Source organism: Stegodyphus dumicola, chromosome 6 (assembly GCF_044657685.1).
Source record: "Stegodyphus dumicola isolate Sdum_Otavi_A_Nest chromosome 6, ASM4465768v1".
Taxonomy (NCBI): Eukaryota; Metazoa; Arthropoda; class Arachnida; order Araneae; family Eresidae; genus Stegodyphus; species Stegodyphus dumicola.
In genome coordinates this window covers 69,138,654-69,158,557 of record NC_140773.1, presented here as the reverse complement: position 1 = coordinate 69,158,557, position 19,904 = coordinate 69,138,654, and the positions used below count along the sequence as shown (strand labels likewise).

General features: G+C 32.7%; 1 protein-coding gene across 5 annotated transcripts in view; it reads left to right on the top strand.

Annotated features, from left to right (window-relative positions):
• The window catches only part of LOC118202161 (targeting protein for Xklp2-like), a 101,390-nt gene that overhangs the window by 45,824 nt on the left and 35,662 nt on the right, over positions 1 to 19,904 (top strand). For all 5 annotated transcript variants that reach the window (XM_085818481.1, XM_035374311.2, XM_085818482.1 and 2 more), the window contains 3 exons: positions 2,735 to 2,945; positions 10,878 to 10,976; positions 15,180 to 15,377. In XM_085818481.1, the coding sequence (XP_085674607.1) occupies positions 2,735 to 2,945; positions 10,878 to 10,976; positions 15,180 to 15,377 (508 nt within the window). The remainder of the gene's footprint in view (positions 1 to 2,734; positions 2,946 to 10,877; positions 10,977 to 15,179; positions 15,378 to 19,904) is intronic.

Here is a 19,904-nt window from a genome sequence, read left to right as displayed (position 1 = left end):
AACTTTTTTCTGTATTATATGGTGCATATTTTTTATTGCTGTGATTTAGAATCTTCCATTTCAATTCCCCTTTGAGGTATCTTGTTTCCCAGGTGACAAAGTTCTTTGCCCTTATTCATCTTTGAACCTGTTTCTTTTAGAAGTGAAAATCCAAAATATGTTCATTAATTGCTTCGCTAATAACTATTATATCATCTAAGTAAATAGCTGTTGAATTTCCGAGGACCAGGTCTCAGAATAAACTCTTTGAAATGAGGGAAATGCTCCGCATGCGAAATGCCATGTCATTTCAAGAAAAGAATAAACTCCTAATTTGGATAAATCCTCTGGTTTCATACATATCTAAAAGTATCCAAAGGTGAGATTTAACATCAACGTGTATTTTGTGAATTTTATTTTCCTAATTATTTTCTGTATTATCAATAATGGGTAAACTGGATATTTTATTATGCTATTAAGTTTTCTATAGTCAATAGCAAAACTCCATGTTTTAAAATCCATAGGCGGAAGATTATTTTTCTTTTGGCACAATACTTATGGGGATTATAATTTTATTCCTTAGCATTTCTGCAATATGTTGTTCTATTATTTCTTCCTTGATGTCATAGCAGTAGGGTTTTGCTCGATTGGGGGTGCGGAGGTAATTGTCAATTTCTGTTGCTTGATTTTCCACCTAGATCAACCCTAAATCCTCATCAAATAAATCTGAAAATTTTCTTACCAACTGTTCCAGCTTTGTTTTCTTATCCATGTTCTATTCCTTTAAGTCATTGGTTGTACTTCTTTTTTCACCAGCTCATTAATTTCAAATGTCACAGTAGCTTCTTGAAAATTAATTTTAGCTCCCACAGCCTTTAATAAATCCAACCCAAATATTACTTTTGTAGATTTTTGACTATGTAGAAAACCACCTTCTGGTATTCATTTTTCATATGCCCATGTAAGGTTGCTTTCCCTACATATTCACTTTGTTTGCCTTGGGTGGCAATCACCCTCATTCCATCAACACCAAACACTCTACAAAGTTTAAAGCTTTTCCTAAATCATAAAACTACCTTGCACCCCTGTGTCCAATAATGCATCTGCTGGTATATTATTTAACATAATTTGGTTCCTTGGTAAAACAAATTTTTTATCAACACTGTATTTAATTACACCTGTAAGTTTTTTTAAAAAATTATTTTATTTATTTATTTATTTATTTTTTAATCTCCTCTCTCTCTTTCTCTCCGGGGTGACTGTGCCCTTTGTATTTCAATATTTTTGACTACTTTAAATGTTTAGTATCTTCCCTCAGTTTCGTCTTTTGCGATTTATTTTGCCAATTGCCATTAGCGAGTGAAAATTTCTTTTGGTTTTAAAAATCGTCTACTGCAGTCAAGCCTTGGACTACCTTCTGCTACAGATTTACAAAAATATCAGCTTGACCTCTGCCTATCTCCCATTGTGTGTGTACTCATTGATACTTCCTTACTTTCGAACTTCATCACTAGCTCAAATAACTGTTCTAGCTTACTTGGGTTTCATAATTCAACAAAATTCTAGATTTGAACCCACTACCTAGGCAATATTATTCGGATAACCTGTGCATCAGGTTTTCTCCTATACAGTAAATTCAAAATTAATTAAAAAAAATAAATTCACTGCTTGTATTTTCCTTAATATAAACTTGGTCAACCTTTCACCCTTATTTTGGTATTTACTGATCACTTCTGCTTTTAATTTCGCCCCATCTTTTAATGGGAATGGTTAGTCAATTTTTAAATACTTCAAACAAATAATTATTGCTGTCTGGTTCACCCAAGAAAAATTTACTGATGCTTTTGTACCAGCTCTGTGCTTGAAGCATGGCAATTGCTGTCATGACCTTCTGCAACTGAGTGTAGTAGAAAGTGCATCTCCAACTGTTCAAAAAATTTCACAAACTTCTACCACTGAATGTAATGGCTGATTTCATTAAAGTTCATTTAGTGTCTATTTGTGTACCCAAATCCTTCCACTGGACTTCTTGGTGCCAATAGAGCATGCAGTTTGCAAGGGACAGAATAAATGTTAATTTGTCTTGCGATACAATCTGTAATTTGTTTTAAGTACCCCTTATAAGGCTACATTTGATCTGCTAATGTTATTTTAGCCTAATAGCCCTAACAAACATGAAGCAAATTAATAATGATAAAGACTTGAGAAGATTAAAATAGCCTTTCTGTTTAAATAGAATTTAGAATGTAAGGGCACTCTCTTGTGCTATAATTTCCACAACTTGTTATGCAACATAAAATAGAACAGTGCAAATCAAATTAAGCACTGAACAAGGTTAAACAGTTAAATACTGCAAGAAGCTGGCTCACTAACTCACAGACCATCATAACTAAAATGTTGGTAGCAAGAAAACAGGAAGCCGAATTATTGCAACTATCAGAGCTGGTAGGAAACTAACATGTAGTGTGCAAGCAATGCCAGAATGCATTCTGTTTTAAAATCTAAAAACCTCAGTTTAAATACTGGGTACTCGTTTGCATTCTGATGAGGTATTTGGAAAGAAGTTATTGTAAAGGCTAAAATGATAAATAACTAGTTAATTAATATAAAATTCCCTACAGATTCTCCAGAAATGGTTTGCAAAATTTAAAAAACTTCTGCTTATAACAACGGAATGAATAAATGTCTTGAGTAAAATCTTGTAAATGGTGTTGTTATAATTCAGACCAAAGATAAAATTGATTTCTGTTTGCAGGTATCAGTTTCATGCTAGGCCTCTTGAACCAAAAATATTCAACAAGCCTGTATTCAAAATCTCTCCTAAACCAAAAACAAAACCTAAGGATATCCAGTTAAAGACAGAGAGTCGAGCAAAAATAATGTATGGTAGAAAGAAAGAAGATGAAGAACAGAAGTATAAATTCCGTTCTCGTCCTGTTCCTAAAAGTGTATATCAGGGACCCAGTGTAAGTTTATTTATGTCTTTTTATTTTATCAAATTTATATTCTGTGCCATCTCAAAAACTAAGAACAATGCTTTGATTCAAAGATAACTCATTCATATTATCATTACTGTATTATCACTATATTATAGCTGCCAGTTCTCCCAGTTTTTTAAAACATTTCCTGGTATATCACAGAGTGTTCTGGTTTTTAATTTTTTGCCTACACAAAGTGTTTTTCAGCAATAAAGTTAAATTATGCATATAAAAATCAGAGTTCAACAGTTGTTCCCAAATGGCATGAAGTGTATTCTGCTGTGCATTGATCTATGGCTTCTTAGGCTCTGTTCAGATGGTGGTATAAATACCATAAAGGCATAAAATGCAGAAGTTCTGTTCACAGCTGCGAAACATGGGTCTAAGGCGTAGCCAATTAGAGAAGCTTTCTCACTCTGTTTTCCCATTCAATAGATTTTGCACATTTGCTCTGATTGGTCGACTCTTATACCAAATCAGCATAGGGTTGAAAACTTCGAACTTCGTGCCAAAACCCCTAATCTAGGTTTTGTGACGTAGCAGGGTCTGGTTACCTAGCAACAGAGCTCGGCTTAAACCAATTGGGATAATTATACCACTGTCTGAATGGAACCTTACGCAACATCAGTATAAATTTGGAAAATTTTTTTTTTTTTTTTTTTTTTTTTTTGAAAAAGAGTAATTACTATTTTCTCAAGTTACTGGTCCCATTCTTGTATCAGTTTTTAAGTGACAGCTATACTTGTCTTGTTTGCATAAGTGCCACTGATGTTAATTACAAAGATGCCAGCCCATCCTTCTCAAAAATCTGTTCATAATCAAATGCTGATAAATTGTGCATAAACTAGGTCTAAATAGTTAAAAGCTTCCCTCATTAAACTACTTTCTTTTTAAATTAGGTTTTTGACAAGTTGTTAAAAAATAAAATGTTCAAATTGAATTCAACAAATGTTGAAATTTTTAAAGGAATATATAAAACTGCTTAAGCCTTACAATATTTTAGAACCTTGGTTTATTATATTTTAAAATCCATCATTATCCAAAGTACTGTTTTACTGCATTGATAATTTATAAATCGCATTGCTAATGCAATGGCTCCATTATGTATAATTTTGAAAAGAATCTGAAGCTTAAGCTATTACATGTTTATTAATTACATTATTTATCTTCAATCTGACAGTACAATCCTTCATATGCCTCTCAACTTCAATTACATTATTAGTATTATCTTCAAATATTATTTCTATTGGTTTATATCAATTTATCCTTCTCAGTTTTCAGAGATTTATAAATTAGTTTTCAGTTTCGGCCTATGCAGTAGCGAGGAAGAAGTGGAGGGAAACAGCATCAAGTTTTGCAAAGACCTACAAAACTGTCCAAAATGTTGAGATGTTTTTCTGTGTGTGAAGCAAAAGTGATGCTGATTGTGAAAATATTTTTTTTAATTTTAAAAAACTGTAATTTTTATTAAAAAAAAATAATTGGCATTAGCAGTTAAAAATGAGATAAAATACTCTAGGTCAGGGTTCTCAACCGGTGGGTAGGCAAGAGAAAAATAGGTGGTACACAAAGAAGCAAAGAATTTTTACTATTAAATTCAAAAATTAAAATCCTCAACATCCTAATTGAGTTTTTTCTCCAACACTCGTAAATTTATGCGATCTGAAGTCCATGAAGGTCTTTTCGAGGTCTGGCCGGTTGTTGAAGGATTTCCCATGAAGATGGTTGTCCAGGGAATGGAAAAGGTGGTTGTCTGTTGGCACCAGGTCTGGGGAATATGGTGGACAGGGTAGTGTCTCCCAGCCCAATCGCTGGATGATGTCCCTGGCCTCCTGAGCCACATGCAGCCTCACATTGTCATAGAGGAAGAGTACACCCTTACGATTGACCAATGCTGGCTCTTTATGCATCAATGCCTGATGCCTTGGCGACTAGTCCACCAGACACAGAGCATGATCTTGCGTGGGTGGAGAGAAGGTTTCACGTGTGAGGCACAGGGTCCCATAGTTAATGTCTGGAACCCCTGGGTGTGTCATACTGGACCCACATTTCATTGCACAAACAGGTAGCAACATGCTGTTGCTTGTATACATTGGACCGTGAATGGGGTACCCACTTGCTCGGTTTGTATGCCTTTCCTATGTAGTGCAAATGGAGTCTGATCGTTTCGTCAGATACCTGGAAGTGTGCAGCAAACTCACAACATGTTTGGCTGCTTTCACTTTCTGTGGCTGCTCTCAGGGCCTCAATGTCCAGCACTTTAGCCGCCTGCTGCATGTGCACCACTAAGAGACATATTCCCCAAACTGAACTTTTGGAACCATTGCCTAGCAGTTTGTTCGTTAACATCATCCCTAAAGGTCTGGCAAATTCGGTGAATTGATTCTGCTGCTGAAAGGCCCACTTTAAAATCATACCACAAAGAACTCCAAACGAGCGCCTTTGACGCATCCATTTCAATGTGTTGCTGTGTGGGTTATGTTTGAAGTACCAATGCAGCATGCTTTTATACTCGTGATCAATGTCCGGACTCCCATCCTAAACACTTCATCACCACGCTTGACAACTATATTTATGGTGGAGTTCACTCTTCCAATGTCATATCAGGAACAGCAAAAACTTTTTTGGTTACCTTGTGTGATGAAAGTTAATTATCATTTGGGTTTACTTGGAATAGAGATGAAATGGACCCTCAACCCCGGTGTGTTGTTTGCGGTGAACTATTATCCAATTAAAGTATGAAACCATTGTTTCTTAAAAGACATCTTCAATCTAAGCATGCCAATTTAAAGGATAAATGTGAGGAATATTTTAAGAGGAAATTATCGGAGTTAAAAAACAGTAGACAAGTAATGAAAGGTTTTGTGTCTTCAAGTGAAAAAGCTTTGAAAGCTAGTTACCTAATAAGCCTAAGAATTGCTAAGACTGGGCAAGCTCACACTACTGGAGAAAACCTTATATTACCAGCAGCTAAAGGTATCGTTTTAACATTATTCAATGAAAAAGCGGCTAATGAACTTGATAATATTCCCCTTTCAAATGATACAATAAGTCGGCAAATTCCATAGAAACACTTATTGAAAAAAATAAAACTCAATGAGTATTTCGCATTTCAATTGGATGAAAGTTCTGATATAACGAACTTTGTTCACTTATTAGTTAATATATGTTTCGAAAAAAATAAATGAATTGCTGAGGAGTGTTTATTTTGTGAATCTCTTCATTATAGAGCTGTGTAAATGATTTCTCAAATAAAGTCGAACCTAAAACTAAATGGATTCACTGCTCCATGGTGCCCGCTGATAACATCGTGGAGAAAACAATGCAAGGCAAAAACATCGACATCAAAGATAAAGCGGTTTAAAAACATCGTCGACGAAGATATCGTGGTACAAAAATAAAGTATCTACAAATCATCGCATGACAATAACATCGCAAACATGCTTTTTTTTTTTTTTTCAGGTTTTAATAATTGTAAATGGATATTCCCATAATGATTTGTGAGCGCAAGATGTAAAGAAGGATAATTTTTACTTTCACATTTTTTTAACTAATAAATTTTTGCTGAAAAAGTAAGAAGGAAACTTAAGCATAGAAAATTAAATGCAACTTATACATTATACTTTTCATGAAAAATTACCAGTAAAAACTTTATGAAAATGATATATTAGTGGCCTTTTTTAGTTTACTATCTCGGTTTAAAATTCTATTACGTGCTAAAAGTTTCATTAATTTTTTAATTTGTATATAAGACTACTATAATATGTAGATGTGCACCTCGTATTTTGGTTGCAATTGACCACGGCAAATATATATAAATAAATGTATTTATATATATATATATATCCGCTCTGTTACCCGGCTCGATGATCTCTTTCTTTACTCTTATATGTTTGTAAATTGTACACTGCTCCAAAAAAAAAAAAAGTGGGACAGTCCTATATCTCCCGATCTACTGGGCCGATTGACAAAATTCAAATTGCGTTCTTCATGTCTCGAAAGCGCGACTTAGGATATATATTAGATTTATATATAGCACTATTCTAACATAGGTATTTTGACACAAAATCGGACTTTTTCTGTAACATACCAATTTTTTTACGTATTTCGATTCTACGACTCAAATTACGCCTAAATATGAAATTTTGTAAAATTTGGAGCAAAATTTACGGAGAAATTCACAAATTTATGTTGGCACTTTTTTGTCAGTTTGCGCCAAGAATACTTTACTTGGCGAACTTCTTAATATATGGCAACCTAGTTTCCTTTCCCATGAGAGGAAAAAAAGTCACCATCGTTCCTTTTTTCCAAATAATATTCTTTATATTATATTTTTAATTATAACTTTTTATTTTAAGTAATTTTTTCTTTTTTGAATTTCATTTTAATTGTTTAAGTTGCACGCTTTTTTTTTTTTTTTTTTTTTTTTCGAATAACTGTTTTAAAAATTTCTATTTACCTATTCGAACTGCATAAATAAAGGTGCAGCGTTTATTTTTTTTTCAAATAGTTTTCTTTATATATATTTTTCGTCATAGGTAATTTTTAAATTTTTATACTTTTATTTTAATTTTTTGTGTTGCATTGTCTCTTCAGATAATTGTTTTAAAATTTTCTATTTATTCCTTCGAACTAAGCATTTAAAATATATTTATTAATATCAATTTTCCAGAATTTGATTTTATTTATTTGAACTGTGTTTCTTTCGGAAGAATACTTTGTAACCCAGACTACGATGAGTTTGAAAACTGCATACTGTATTAAAAGAGAAAATACAGTAAAGCACAGTTTTACACGCCTTTCAATGTTCCGTTCAGAAAAGATATATATAAATAAGTGAGATGTATAACCGACATTTTAACTTAGGATGACTTGCATACACTACTTTAAACAGTTTTATCATTGTGCCCATTGCTTTACACAATTTTATCCTACATTTGGTTTCTTAAAACGTTATTCATATTTTAGTCAAATATTTTATTTTTGAAATCGCAAGAATCAAATATCATAAGATTAAAAAGTTTTAAATTTTAAAAAAATACAAACACTAAATTTTACGCAAAAATTTATTTTTTCTTCAGGCATTCTACTTTATTCTTGCTCTTTTTCTTTAGGCATTCTGCAAGTATATTAAAAAGCATCCAACATCTTGATATTTCTGACAATCATTTTAAATAAAATTATCGCCTTCCATTTCATAAAGGCCCACAAACGGCCGAGCGGTAAAGACGCTGATCACTGGTAGTTCGGTCCGAGGTTCGAATCCCTCGAACAGGCTGGTTGCATGGTGTTTTCGTGGTTTTCCCGATGTGTAACGTGTATACAAGCCAGTTTCCCTTAAAAAATCCTCCACGAAGGCATCCCTCCCTTTAGGCAGATAGCCCTCGTGTGCTTTGCCATAATTAAATAATCCAATCCAATCCAATCCTTAATTAAATATAATTGACTTGTAACTTCTACTAGAACTGACGTCAAGAATTGAAGTGCAAATAAATAATATCGTGTGCAATCTTGATTAATATAAAATTAAAAATATTTGCACAGAAAAATGTTTGCATTCAGACAAAGTTTTTTTTGAAATATTTGCAATTACTTTATAAGAAGGATTTATTAATAACCGTAATAATTACTTATTATATTACTGATGATTAGGAATCAGTTCTTCACAATTACATTCTAAATTAGAATTTTAAGAATTATTAGAATTTTAAATTAGAATAATGAAAATACGCTACTCGCAAAAATACATTTTAGGATAAAAAATGAGTTGATTTTTTATGTTTTAAAACTTCTTGAATTCATTTAATAAACATCGTATCCTCGTTATTAATTGAATTCAGAATGTTGGGTGTCGTTTATATAATTATTCTTACTTGTCCACGGAATCTGATGACTTATCCAGCGATTAAGTAGCTGCAGATCATTTCTACATAACCATTGAACTTCCATTACTTCAGTCTCTAGAGGGCTGTATGTTTATATCATAATTTGACTTTTATAAAAATGATTATTCTAAATCTTATGTTTCTATAAAAATATTCTGTGCTTTAAAAATATGGATGATAGTATCAGCCGCTCTTTCAGCCACTTCAAAAGCATCAGTTAGTTAAGAAATAAATTGTGCAGTTAATGTCATAAAATTCAAATAAACATCAAACGAAAATTCTGTTTTAGACAATTCGATTTAAACGAAGTAAAGTAGCAGACGATAAAACGCCGAAGGTAAAAATTTACTCTTATTTAAAAAAAAAAAAAGATAGAGAGAATTTTAAAGAAATATTAAAAAATTTATTTAAAAAAATAGCTTTTCATATAGTATTAATAAATATTTATTATGCATCATTGAGGGAAAAAATGTCATATAATTAATTCTCTGTAAAATTTTACTTGAAATTTAAGGTTAAAAATAGCTGTGGCAATACAGTGTAACAAAAATCCATAGACCACATTTGGTGTTATTATCGCTCAAAAAAAAAGATGCCAAATTTCAAAATGCGAAAATATGTAAATTTGTGTATATCTTAGAAAATTTTGAATAAAAAAGTCTAATTTTTTGTAGATATGCTTAAAAATATACCTACTTTAAGATGATGGTAAAACTTTTATAGGTTATAATTCAAAATGTTTTTCGAAAAATTTATAAAAATTATTTAAAAATAGAAATTCAAAAAATAAAACACAAAAAATGGGTAAATTTTATTTGGAATGAACCTAAATTTCGAAATGTGAGAGAAAAAATCAAAAAAGTTTAATAAAAAAAGAGATATAAATAAATATTTGCCAAATTCAATTAACATTGAGGAGCTAAAATTTTGAGAGCTAATATTTCAAAAACTACTCGTACGATTTTTACAAAACTTGGTATTCTGGCATAATTTGAGTCGTAGAATCGAAATATGTAAAAAACATGGTATGTTATTTCAGAAAAAGTCCGATTTTGTGTCAAAATACGTATGTTAGAATAGTGCTGTATATAAATCTAATATATATCCTAAGTCGCGCTTTCGAGACATGAAGAACGCAATTTGAATTTCGTGAATCGCCCCAGTAGAATGGGAGATATAGCACTGTCCCATTTTTTTTTTTTTTTTTTTTTTTTTTTTTTTTTTTTTGAGCAGTGTACATTTTTTGCTTTAAAAATGATTGAATTATGTTGTTCTTATCTTCCGGTTAAGGTTTTTATGCCTTTAGTAAATGTGTATGCAATAGTTTTAGAATTATCAACAATTTTAAAGTGGTTTAAGTGCCGCTAAGCCTAATAATGTTTTTGATGGCAGCCATTGCTCGTTTACATTTGAAACAGCAGACTAGTGGATTTGTTGCCAAGCTAGAAAAATTTAGCTTTGCAACAACAAAGATAACGGCTTCATTTATTATTGCGAATTAAATCATGCTTAATCCTTTCTGGATACCTCCACGTATAAGACGCAGGTAACTTTTTTGAGACCAAATTTAGGAAAAAAAGTTCGTCATATATGCCATCAAATACAGTAATTTTGAGCCTGATTAATGTAGTTTTACCGTTTTTGTATTTAGGTGGCTATTTTTAGCATAATTGTTATTAAATTGTTTTATATTCCATGCCATGCAGCACGAGGTTTATTTGAAGAGAAAGCTGTGCCGGAAAAGTTAAAATACAGGAGCATACGCATTTAACATTTAATAAATAGATATATCGTAATTGTAGTCTTTTGTTTTCCAGAAGCCTCAGGAAAAATAAAATTATCGGAACGTTCTTGTGCATGATTAAAATGCCGAAGGAAAACATCACAGTTCAGTTTTTTACTTAGTTGTTGTTGATTGTAGCGAATTCGCATCTCGCATCGAGATCGGATTAGCTTTCTCTGTTTTCATTAAAATTATAAACAATTACTACTTTATTTATTGTTCTTATCTTCCCCTCTGTATGATACCACATAGGGCTTGAAAACTAAAGAAGCAATTCCCAAAACACACCCAAAGTCTCCTGCTTTTGCATTAAAAGAAAGAGCAGAAAAATGGAAGTCTCATGCCAAGCTGGTAAGCTTTTGTCTTCTGTCTGAAAAGTGTGTAGTGTATGTCTATAATTATTTCAGATAGTTTCTAACTTTTATTTTTAGGTGTGCCACATTAAACATTTATATAACTTTGGCCTGTCTTTTAAATTAACCTTTTGCTAAACAGCTTCCCATTAAGCATAAATTATTGCCAAAATCATTATTAAAACACATCAAATTTGCATGATTACATTTGTTAAAGTTTCAGCTTTATTTGAATTTACATTTATGGAAATTTCTTTTCCACTTTCTTTTTAGTCCAAAGGGGCATTGTCCCTGAAGGACTATTGTTTTCGTTTTGCGATTTTGTGTTGAATAACCATAAACGGCAAATAACTCTTCAAACTGTTGCCACCAAATGTTAGAGTCCTGCATTATATTTGAAGAAATTAAATAATGAAAAATCTGCATAAATGTATGTCTATTTCTTGCTTTGTGATAAAACAATGGTACATAGAGCCATCGAATTTTGAATGGCATAATCCTCCTATGAATATGGGCATGTGGAAGACCAAATTTGATTTACATATTTGTAAAATTTTAACGAATTTTTGAGTAACAAATTCTCAACAATTTAAAAGCGAGCAATAGCATCACTCTACCGGGGGGGGGGGACATTTTTATCTCCAGCACATGGAACTGTGTATCGGAAATTCTAAAGATATGTTCATTTTAAAATTCGTTTTTCGGCATTGCTGTTGAACTGAATTTTATGGTATAAGTGCGAAAAACATGATTACAAATGTCAATTGAAATAAAGTTGAATATTTAATATTACTCAGCTCCAAGTTTCCTGTTCAATATAGATTTACATTCTACACCATCAATATTTCTACATCTCAGTGTACCTACATCAGTACTTTTTTAGTACACTAAGACTAGTTTTTTATTACAATCAATGATATGCCACATTTGTCCATCTACACCAACAAAATTCTTGCTTTTCAGTATGGATATACAGTCAGTGCTTCTTTATTATTACTACATCTTTTCCATCACACACACACTTAAATATATACAAATTATTATTAGACATTACCCCAATGAAAATGTAGAATTCAAACTATTATAATTATAAAAATTGCAGTTAATAAAAATAACTTATAAATGCAATCGATTAAGCCTGCAAGAAACACTTAAAAAAATATCTGGTTGTAATGAAAGTTTTCCATCAAAAAAAGTTCTTAATAAAATTGGGGGAAAAAACCATGATTACAGTACCTTTAGTGCGAGTAGTAATCACCATCCAAATCTATGATTTTCCGCTAATGTTTTTTGGCAATTTTTTAAAGCCTTCGGCCCAGAAACTTAGTGGTCGCTTGTCCAAAAACAGATCAACCTCATTTCGAATGTCCTGGGCAGAATGGAAGATAGCACCAGCGAGATATAGCTGTAGATGTGAAAAAAAGGTAGAAGTTCAAAGCAACATTGTCAGTTCTATATGGTGGGTGTGGCAAAAGATCCCATTAGAGTCCATACAGAGTCCAGCTGAAGAATGCAGACACGTGTGTTCTTGCATTATCTTGATGGAACATTACCTTTTTGGGCCGGAATTCAGTTTGAGTTTTCCTTGATAGCAACATCAGCTCGGACTAACATCTCACTGCATACCTAACTGTCAAGGGTTTAACCTTTTTCCAGGTATTTGTGAGTAATATAATGGCAGTCTTACCAGGTGCACACCAACCTCCTTTTCGGCCTATGCTGTCAAAGTAAATCCTCTTTTCATTGCAAGGGATGGTCTTGTGCAGAATTTTGTCTTTGCATTGATATTCGAGCAGATTATTGCAGGCCTGAACATGTCTGCCCTTATCTACTTGAGTCAGCTCATGCAATACCCAGCAACTGAACGTGTACGTCGAGTTTATACAATGGACATGGCACTAATGTCTAACTGCTTAGAGAGCTCTCAAGTGATTACATACTGATCTTCTTCTACAAGTTCTTGTAGGCAGGCTTCATCTACATCAGTAGGCTAGCCAGATCCCTCTCCTTGAATGTCATAGTCCTTGTTTTTGAAACTTCTGTAACAAACCTTCTCAGTGCCGTATGACACAGCATTAGTACTTAAAGCTGTATACATGATTTGGTGACATTCTGTAGCTGACTGACTTTTTACAGCAGAACTGGAAGCAAATGATGGTTCCAATCTGGTAGTGCGATTTCGGACACCTTGTAATTAACGGTAACAATAACTTTTTACAAATTCCACGACACAGTGTTCTAAAGCAGGTCTCTTTCTTTCAAATGCCAAAAATCATTTGACAAAATATGATTAAGCTCAACAACACAGACTGTTTGCACAGATGATCTTGGCAGTGGCGGAAAATTTCAATTAACACCCAATAACTGGTAAATAATTATTACTGATTTCATGGAAAAAGAATGACTTTTCAGGAGGAGTTAGCCTTCTGTATAAAACCACCAACAGTCATGAGATCTGATCATGTTTCTTTCGTCTTGCATATTTGAATGCAATGTAATCCAAAGAAATATTCAGTTTAATTAAACTAATTCAGTTTTATTTATGCAAAAGAAATTCCCCAACACACACAAAAAAGTATTTCGGGTAAATATTAGTTAAAACCAAATGCCGGTTTAAATATGTGTACCAAAATATGCAAAAATTAAGCATAAAATTAATCTTCTAAAAACTACAAATTAAAATCGAATATTTACAATATGAAAAAGTAAAGGGAGAAAGCATCCTTTTTAACAAACAAATGTAAAACTATATATATACACATAGATTTTAAATGTGCTAAATCTTTAATTCTGACTTATAATAACTACCTATAAATTTCATTTTAAATTACTTATTCTGTAAAAAATGACACCTTACATCTAGAAATTTATCCAAATGGGGAGCAATTATTATTACAGCATTTTTTTGTTTTTGTTGAATTTGTATTTAATTTTATTTTAGATAAATGACTGTATGTTTATTGTTACTGTAAGTTAACTTTTAAATCCATCTGGAATGAATATTTTATTTATGCATTCAATTAAGTCATTTTGCTCAGAAGCATATAGGTATCTCTTAGTTTGCAGACGTTCTGTGCTTGTCTGAAAGACCTATATTAGTACCCTTTTCATTAAACTATTTTATGAAAATTTTTTCCCAAAGCATATTTTTGATGATGAAAGAGAGCAAAGTTTTGAAGAATCTTTATATGATATTTTGATTGCCTGTGAGTCAAATGCATGAAAAAAAGAAAAAAAAGCTGAAGTAGATACCACATGACTTCCTTATATGCCCTATTAAATTATACACATTTTTGCTGCACTTCATTTAAGCTACCTCCTCGAATCATTCTAACTTAAATAACTCATCCCTCAAAACAAGTTAAAAGTGACATCAAAAACTGCAAATTTTCAAATTAAATATCCCTCTCAGTTTTTGTCTTACTTCTTACAATTTTATATTTTTATAACAAGTATAAAGCTTTCCCAATGTCAAAACCAGGAAATGGCATTAAAAGTTAGATTTTATTTTTTATTTAATTTTTTTTTTTTAATTTGACATTGCCGAAACAAATTTCTGTTTATACATACAGATGTCACAAAAAATAAAATCATCCAAATGAATTTAGGAACCATCAAATTGCATATTTTTGTCGAAATATGATTCCCTAAATTTTTCGCAATTGCAATACTTCTTTTACTTCATATATGAAGTAAACATATGTCAGCCTAAGGATATTGTTTGTTGTATCTCTAGCCTGTTGTTTTAATCTCTGCAAAAGACCAATTTAGCATTTTGAGAAAGAGAAAACCATAGCAGTAGGATTTATCAGATACAAATGACACTGGCATATTTGGGGTTTGTATGATCTTTATCTCTTCTCGTCTAGTCTCCTGTTAGAAAAACTGCACTACCAAACCTCTATTCACTTAATTGAAGAACATGTTAGAATTTTTGCTTGCATTCAAATCTTCCAACATACACATTCTCTTCCTGATTATAGAAGATAAAACTGCACTACATATGTCTTCCTTTTTAAGGCATAGAAACGTCTAAAATTTCTTCCCATATAAATTGCTGATAGCTGCTTCTTCACTGTATCATTTTAGCTCACTACAGACACACAATATTATAATTTCATAAGCATGATGTTAGTCTGTATTAAATTTATTTATTTATATTTGCAATTAGTTATTAAATTTTATTCAATTGCTGTTTTAGCACTGTGAATCTCCAATCAAAGTTTTTAAACAAAGTTTTAGAAAAGCTCATCCTGGAACTGCTGCTCCTGTGCCATTTACAGTAAAATATGAAAAGAAACGTACAGAAGTGGAACCTTTTAGCTTTGATCAAAAGGATCAAGAACGACAACTGAGAAAGAAACGGAAAATTGAAGAAGAAATTGAAAGGGAAAGAAAGGTTAAAACATTTTGTTGAAATATGTAATTATGCTTTCTCTCAATTTTTCCCCCTTTTTTTTTTTTTTTTTTTTTTTTTTTTTTTTTTTTTTGTTGTGTGTGTGTGTTTGTTTCATTCTTTCTTTCTGCAGTTCTAAATCCCATATTTATCAAATTTTAGCTTATGACACGTTTTCGCAGCAGATGGCAGTTATTCGTTTTTGAAGTATCAGGACAACCGTATCTAAGCTGTTGCTATATCATTTGACAGCTGACAATTCTAGCTTCATTCTTAGAAAACTGTGCAATTTATTTGAGTTTTGGAGTGTTTACAAAAAGCTTGTAATCTTACTGTAAAATCTAATAATGTAAGTTCCAGTGATGTTTCACGGATTTCTGCTGTAATAATTTTTATCTCAAATGACATTCTTCAATCAGGAACGTTAACCAAAGATGAGGACAATATAAAGTTATTAATTGAGCCAAATTCATATGCATGCGTATAAGCATATAAATTCATGTTAGATTGCAGGAAAACTGAGCATCCATCATTCAAACATTCATTACCATATGGGGATATGTAAAGGCATTGTATTTTCGTTGTTCTTGCCAAGAAATCAAACAGTCCATTTCAGTGTGTACTTTTGGCAGCAACTGGACAGTTTGAATGAATCCACCATCCATAAAGTTGCAAAACTCTGTAATCATAAAGGAGTTGTGTTCCATCATGACAATGTGATAATACACAAAAATTTGATCACCCATCAAAAATTCTTTGAGCTTGGATGATATGTACTGCCACACTTGCTTGACTTTACACCTGAGAGTTCCATTTGTTTAGCTCTCTTTAAGCCCACCAGTAACCAAGTGGTAAAACTGCTGAACACTGATAGTTCATTCTGAGTTCAATTCCAAGCAAATGGGGTTGCTGCATGGTTGGTTTTTGTGGTTTTCTCCATGTGTAATATGGATATGAGCCAGTTTGCCTTAGAAAATCCTGCCCCTAGTAGATAGCCCTTATGCGTTTTGCCGTAATCAATCAAACCGAATCTTAGCTCTTTTTTAAACTCCTTGCATGGGAAAATATTCAATTCAGATAAGGCTTGTTCATTTCCAACAAAGACATGTCCTTTTATGAATGAGAAATTATGAAGCTTACTGAAAAATGGCAAAAGGTCTCAAACAAAATGGGCAGTTTTTAATTAATTTATCTTTGTTTATATAAATACAATGGAGCATCATTTATATGTCTTTCAAAGACCTATTTGCAAAGGATGTTTAAATTAGATAGATATATGAATGAAATTTTAATATCCAATGTGAAACATATTTATCATAAAGTCATACCTTTATTTGAATTATTATCTTGAACAAGTAATATTTCCCCCCCCCCAAGACCATTTAAGTAAATTTTAACTTTTTTAAAGAAAAAGTCTTTAATTGTAATCTGACTTGTTTTTTGATTCTGAATTTTAAACAAAGAGCTATAAACCGAATCTCTCACCCCTCCCTCCTCTTTCTTTCTTCTCTCTCTCTCTCTTTTCTTTTCTTTTTTTTTTTTCCCCACTAACCCCTTGAGAGGACTTTCTAGTATTCTTAGTGTACACAAATCATACTGAGAAAAGACTGTCCTTTAAAAGTTCAACAACTGATGCTTCTAAAAGTCTAAATGTATGAACAAATGTTCTTTCTAGGGCAGAAGGTGTAATAAGCAAATCTTTGGAGCTCCCGTCCATCAGCATTGCATAGAAAAATGAAATTGTTGTAACATTAAATTAAAAAATTTAAATAAATATATTTTAGTAATATATGGAGATGCATAAGCATTAGATATGACAAATATCCAGTCCAAGTCTTTGGATATGTACAAGAATGTCTCTGATTTTGGCCCTAAGATGTCTGTTCTTTATTGCGTATTTCTTAAATGGTATTAGATTGTTTTTAGGCTTAATCAGATGTTTACTGTATGTTAGATTACAGTAAAAAATGTAATGATCAGGGTCACCCCTTTCACCACATATGCAGAGATCCATGGGCACGTACCTCTGTCATGGAAGTAGGTGGGAAAAGGACCGTGCCCTGTGATATACTGATTCAGAACATGGTCATAGTGCAGTGCCTCTTTGTCAGTTCTTGGGGGAAAAGTCATGGACTCTTCTGTCTTGCAATACAGAATCCCATTCTTCTTGCCACTTTGAGTTGACAATTTCATTCAGCGTAAATTTTATATGGGACATAAATCACCTCACAGTTGATGTTAGTCATTGCATCCTTTGCAAAGAGGTCAGCCACCTCCTTGTTGTCATTCCAGTTGTGGGCTTTCACCCAATTCAGGAAAAACTAGATTTCTGGGTGGGCGCTTATTGTATTTTGAGTGTCCTGAACCAGTTGGTTCTTATTGTTTCTGTCCTTCAGAACATATAATGCAGATTGACTATCTGAATAGATTGCCATTGTCCTGAAATTATTTGATATGGCTTTATTTACTGCAGATTGAATTGCTGACAGCTCAGCTTGATGAGTAGAATTTTCTGGAGATAATTTTCCTTGTTATATTGTTGGAACAGAGGAAGATGAATAGATTTTTGACGCTGCGCCCACTCCTCCATGAATTTTAGAGCTGTCTGTAAATGCTCTTGTACATTCTTGACTATTGATTATTAAATTACAATACTTTGCAGGATGGTAAATCAATGGTATGGCTGGAGACTCGTATTTTGAGGCATAAAAGTTGGTACCGTTCAGGTAAGCATCTTCTTTCAACTGGAGTACTTTGGCTTTTATTGAATCCTTTGTCGCAATAAAGGGGAAGTATCCCATTGAGAATGTGTAGAGAGTAATTAGCTGTCATTCTATAAGCTTTGCAGATGCTCAGGAGAAAAGGTCTCTGTATGGCTTCCTTTTCTTCCTTTCTGTCATAGTCTTCACCCAGATTGGAACCCCATAATTAACTATACTCCATATTACTGTTGTAAATAAAATCTTTTGAATGTGAGGATGAAGTCCCCAGTTACTGCCTTGCATTCTTTGGAAATTATTACCAATTTGAATTGTCTTTTTCTGAGTCTCTGTGAGATGATACATAAAATTAACTTGGTTATCTATGTGGATACCTAGAAACTTAAGGACTTAGGTAATCTTAATTTTCTTTCCAGGATGAAGGTGGGCTTCCTTAAGAGCTTTTGGCCTGGTTTGTTAAAAAGTATAGCCTTGGACTTCTCTTGCGAAATGCTGAGTTTCAACCTCTGGCATTCTATGTTAAGTTGTTTGAGTGAATCTTTCACATTCATTTCGATGGTGTCTCTAGTCCTGCCACTAACAACCAATGCAGTGTCATCCATAAACGCGAAGATCTTCGTATGATCAGGGTATTCATACTTCAAGACGTCATTAATGGTGAAAGCTTAGAAATCAGCACTCAGGCAGGATCCTTGGGGACATCCTGTAGGAAATTTTTTGCTGGTTAGCATGTTGTTATAAATGAATATGCTTTCTCTATTATGAAAGTAATGTATGAGAATATTGAGAAGATTAGAAGGACAGTTGGCTTTTATACTGAAGGCCACCATACTGAGTCAAAGGTACTTTTTAAATCAACACAAATAAGTGCACTATATCACCTTTTGATTTATTCTGTTTAATTTGTTTCAGCATTATATCTATCGCATGAATAGTGTTTGTGTTGGCTTTGAATCCGTACTGGGTTTTACTGTTTGTATGATTTTTGATGAAGTGATGTCTCAACCATCCAGCAATAAGTCTTTCTAGAACTTTTTCTATGGCGGGCAGCAGGTTTATTGGCCTAAATGCAGAAGGATCTTCATGGTTCCTATCCTTCTTTCTGAAAAGTACTATTTGTCCTTTCTTCATGTTATCGGGAAAGATCGACAATTCTAAGCGTTTATTGAAGAAATTAAGAAGGATTCTTGGGTCATAATTGTGGATAATTTTTAGAATTTTGTTGCTTATAGAATGAGGATCCGGGTCTTTCTTATTGTTAAGGTGCTTGATAATGTTATTAATTTCTTGTAGAGTGAAGGGGAAGTCTTCTGAGCCATTCTATGAGAAATTGGAAAATATAATCTCTCTCTGCTCAGGCATGTCATCTTCTGAATTGTCATCCACGAAGATAGCATCAAGGATTTTGGTTGCTGCTTCTTGCGATAGAATCTGGGAATCGGGAATACTATTGCTGTTGCTTGTTTGATCTTTGTTAGGAAACGTAATTTTTGTGGGAACAAAGGATTTCCTAGTTGCCAATTTATGGTAGATGCCATGTGTATCTTTATTTTGAGAACAAAATTTTTTCCACAAGGTTATTTTAGCTTCTATAATTTTCTTTTTGTAAATCTTACTTTGCTCGTTGTATCTCATGCAAGCAGCATTCCTGAAATTGTCGTTCAGTGTAGATTTTATTTTCCTCCTTAAGGCTTTAGTTTTATTCCTTTCTGCCCTCAATTCTTTTGTCCACCAACTTGCAGTGAATTTATTTCTTAGAGCTCTAATTTTAAAGCTCTGTTGGGATATTCTTTGAATGGTTGAGAAAAAG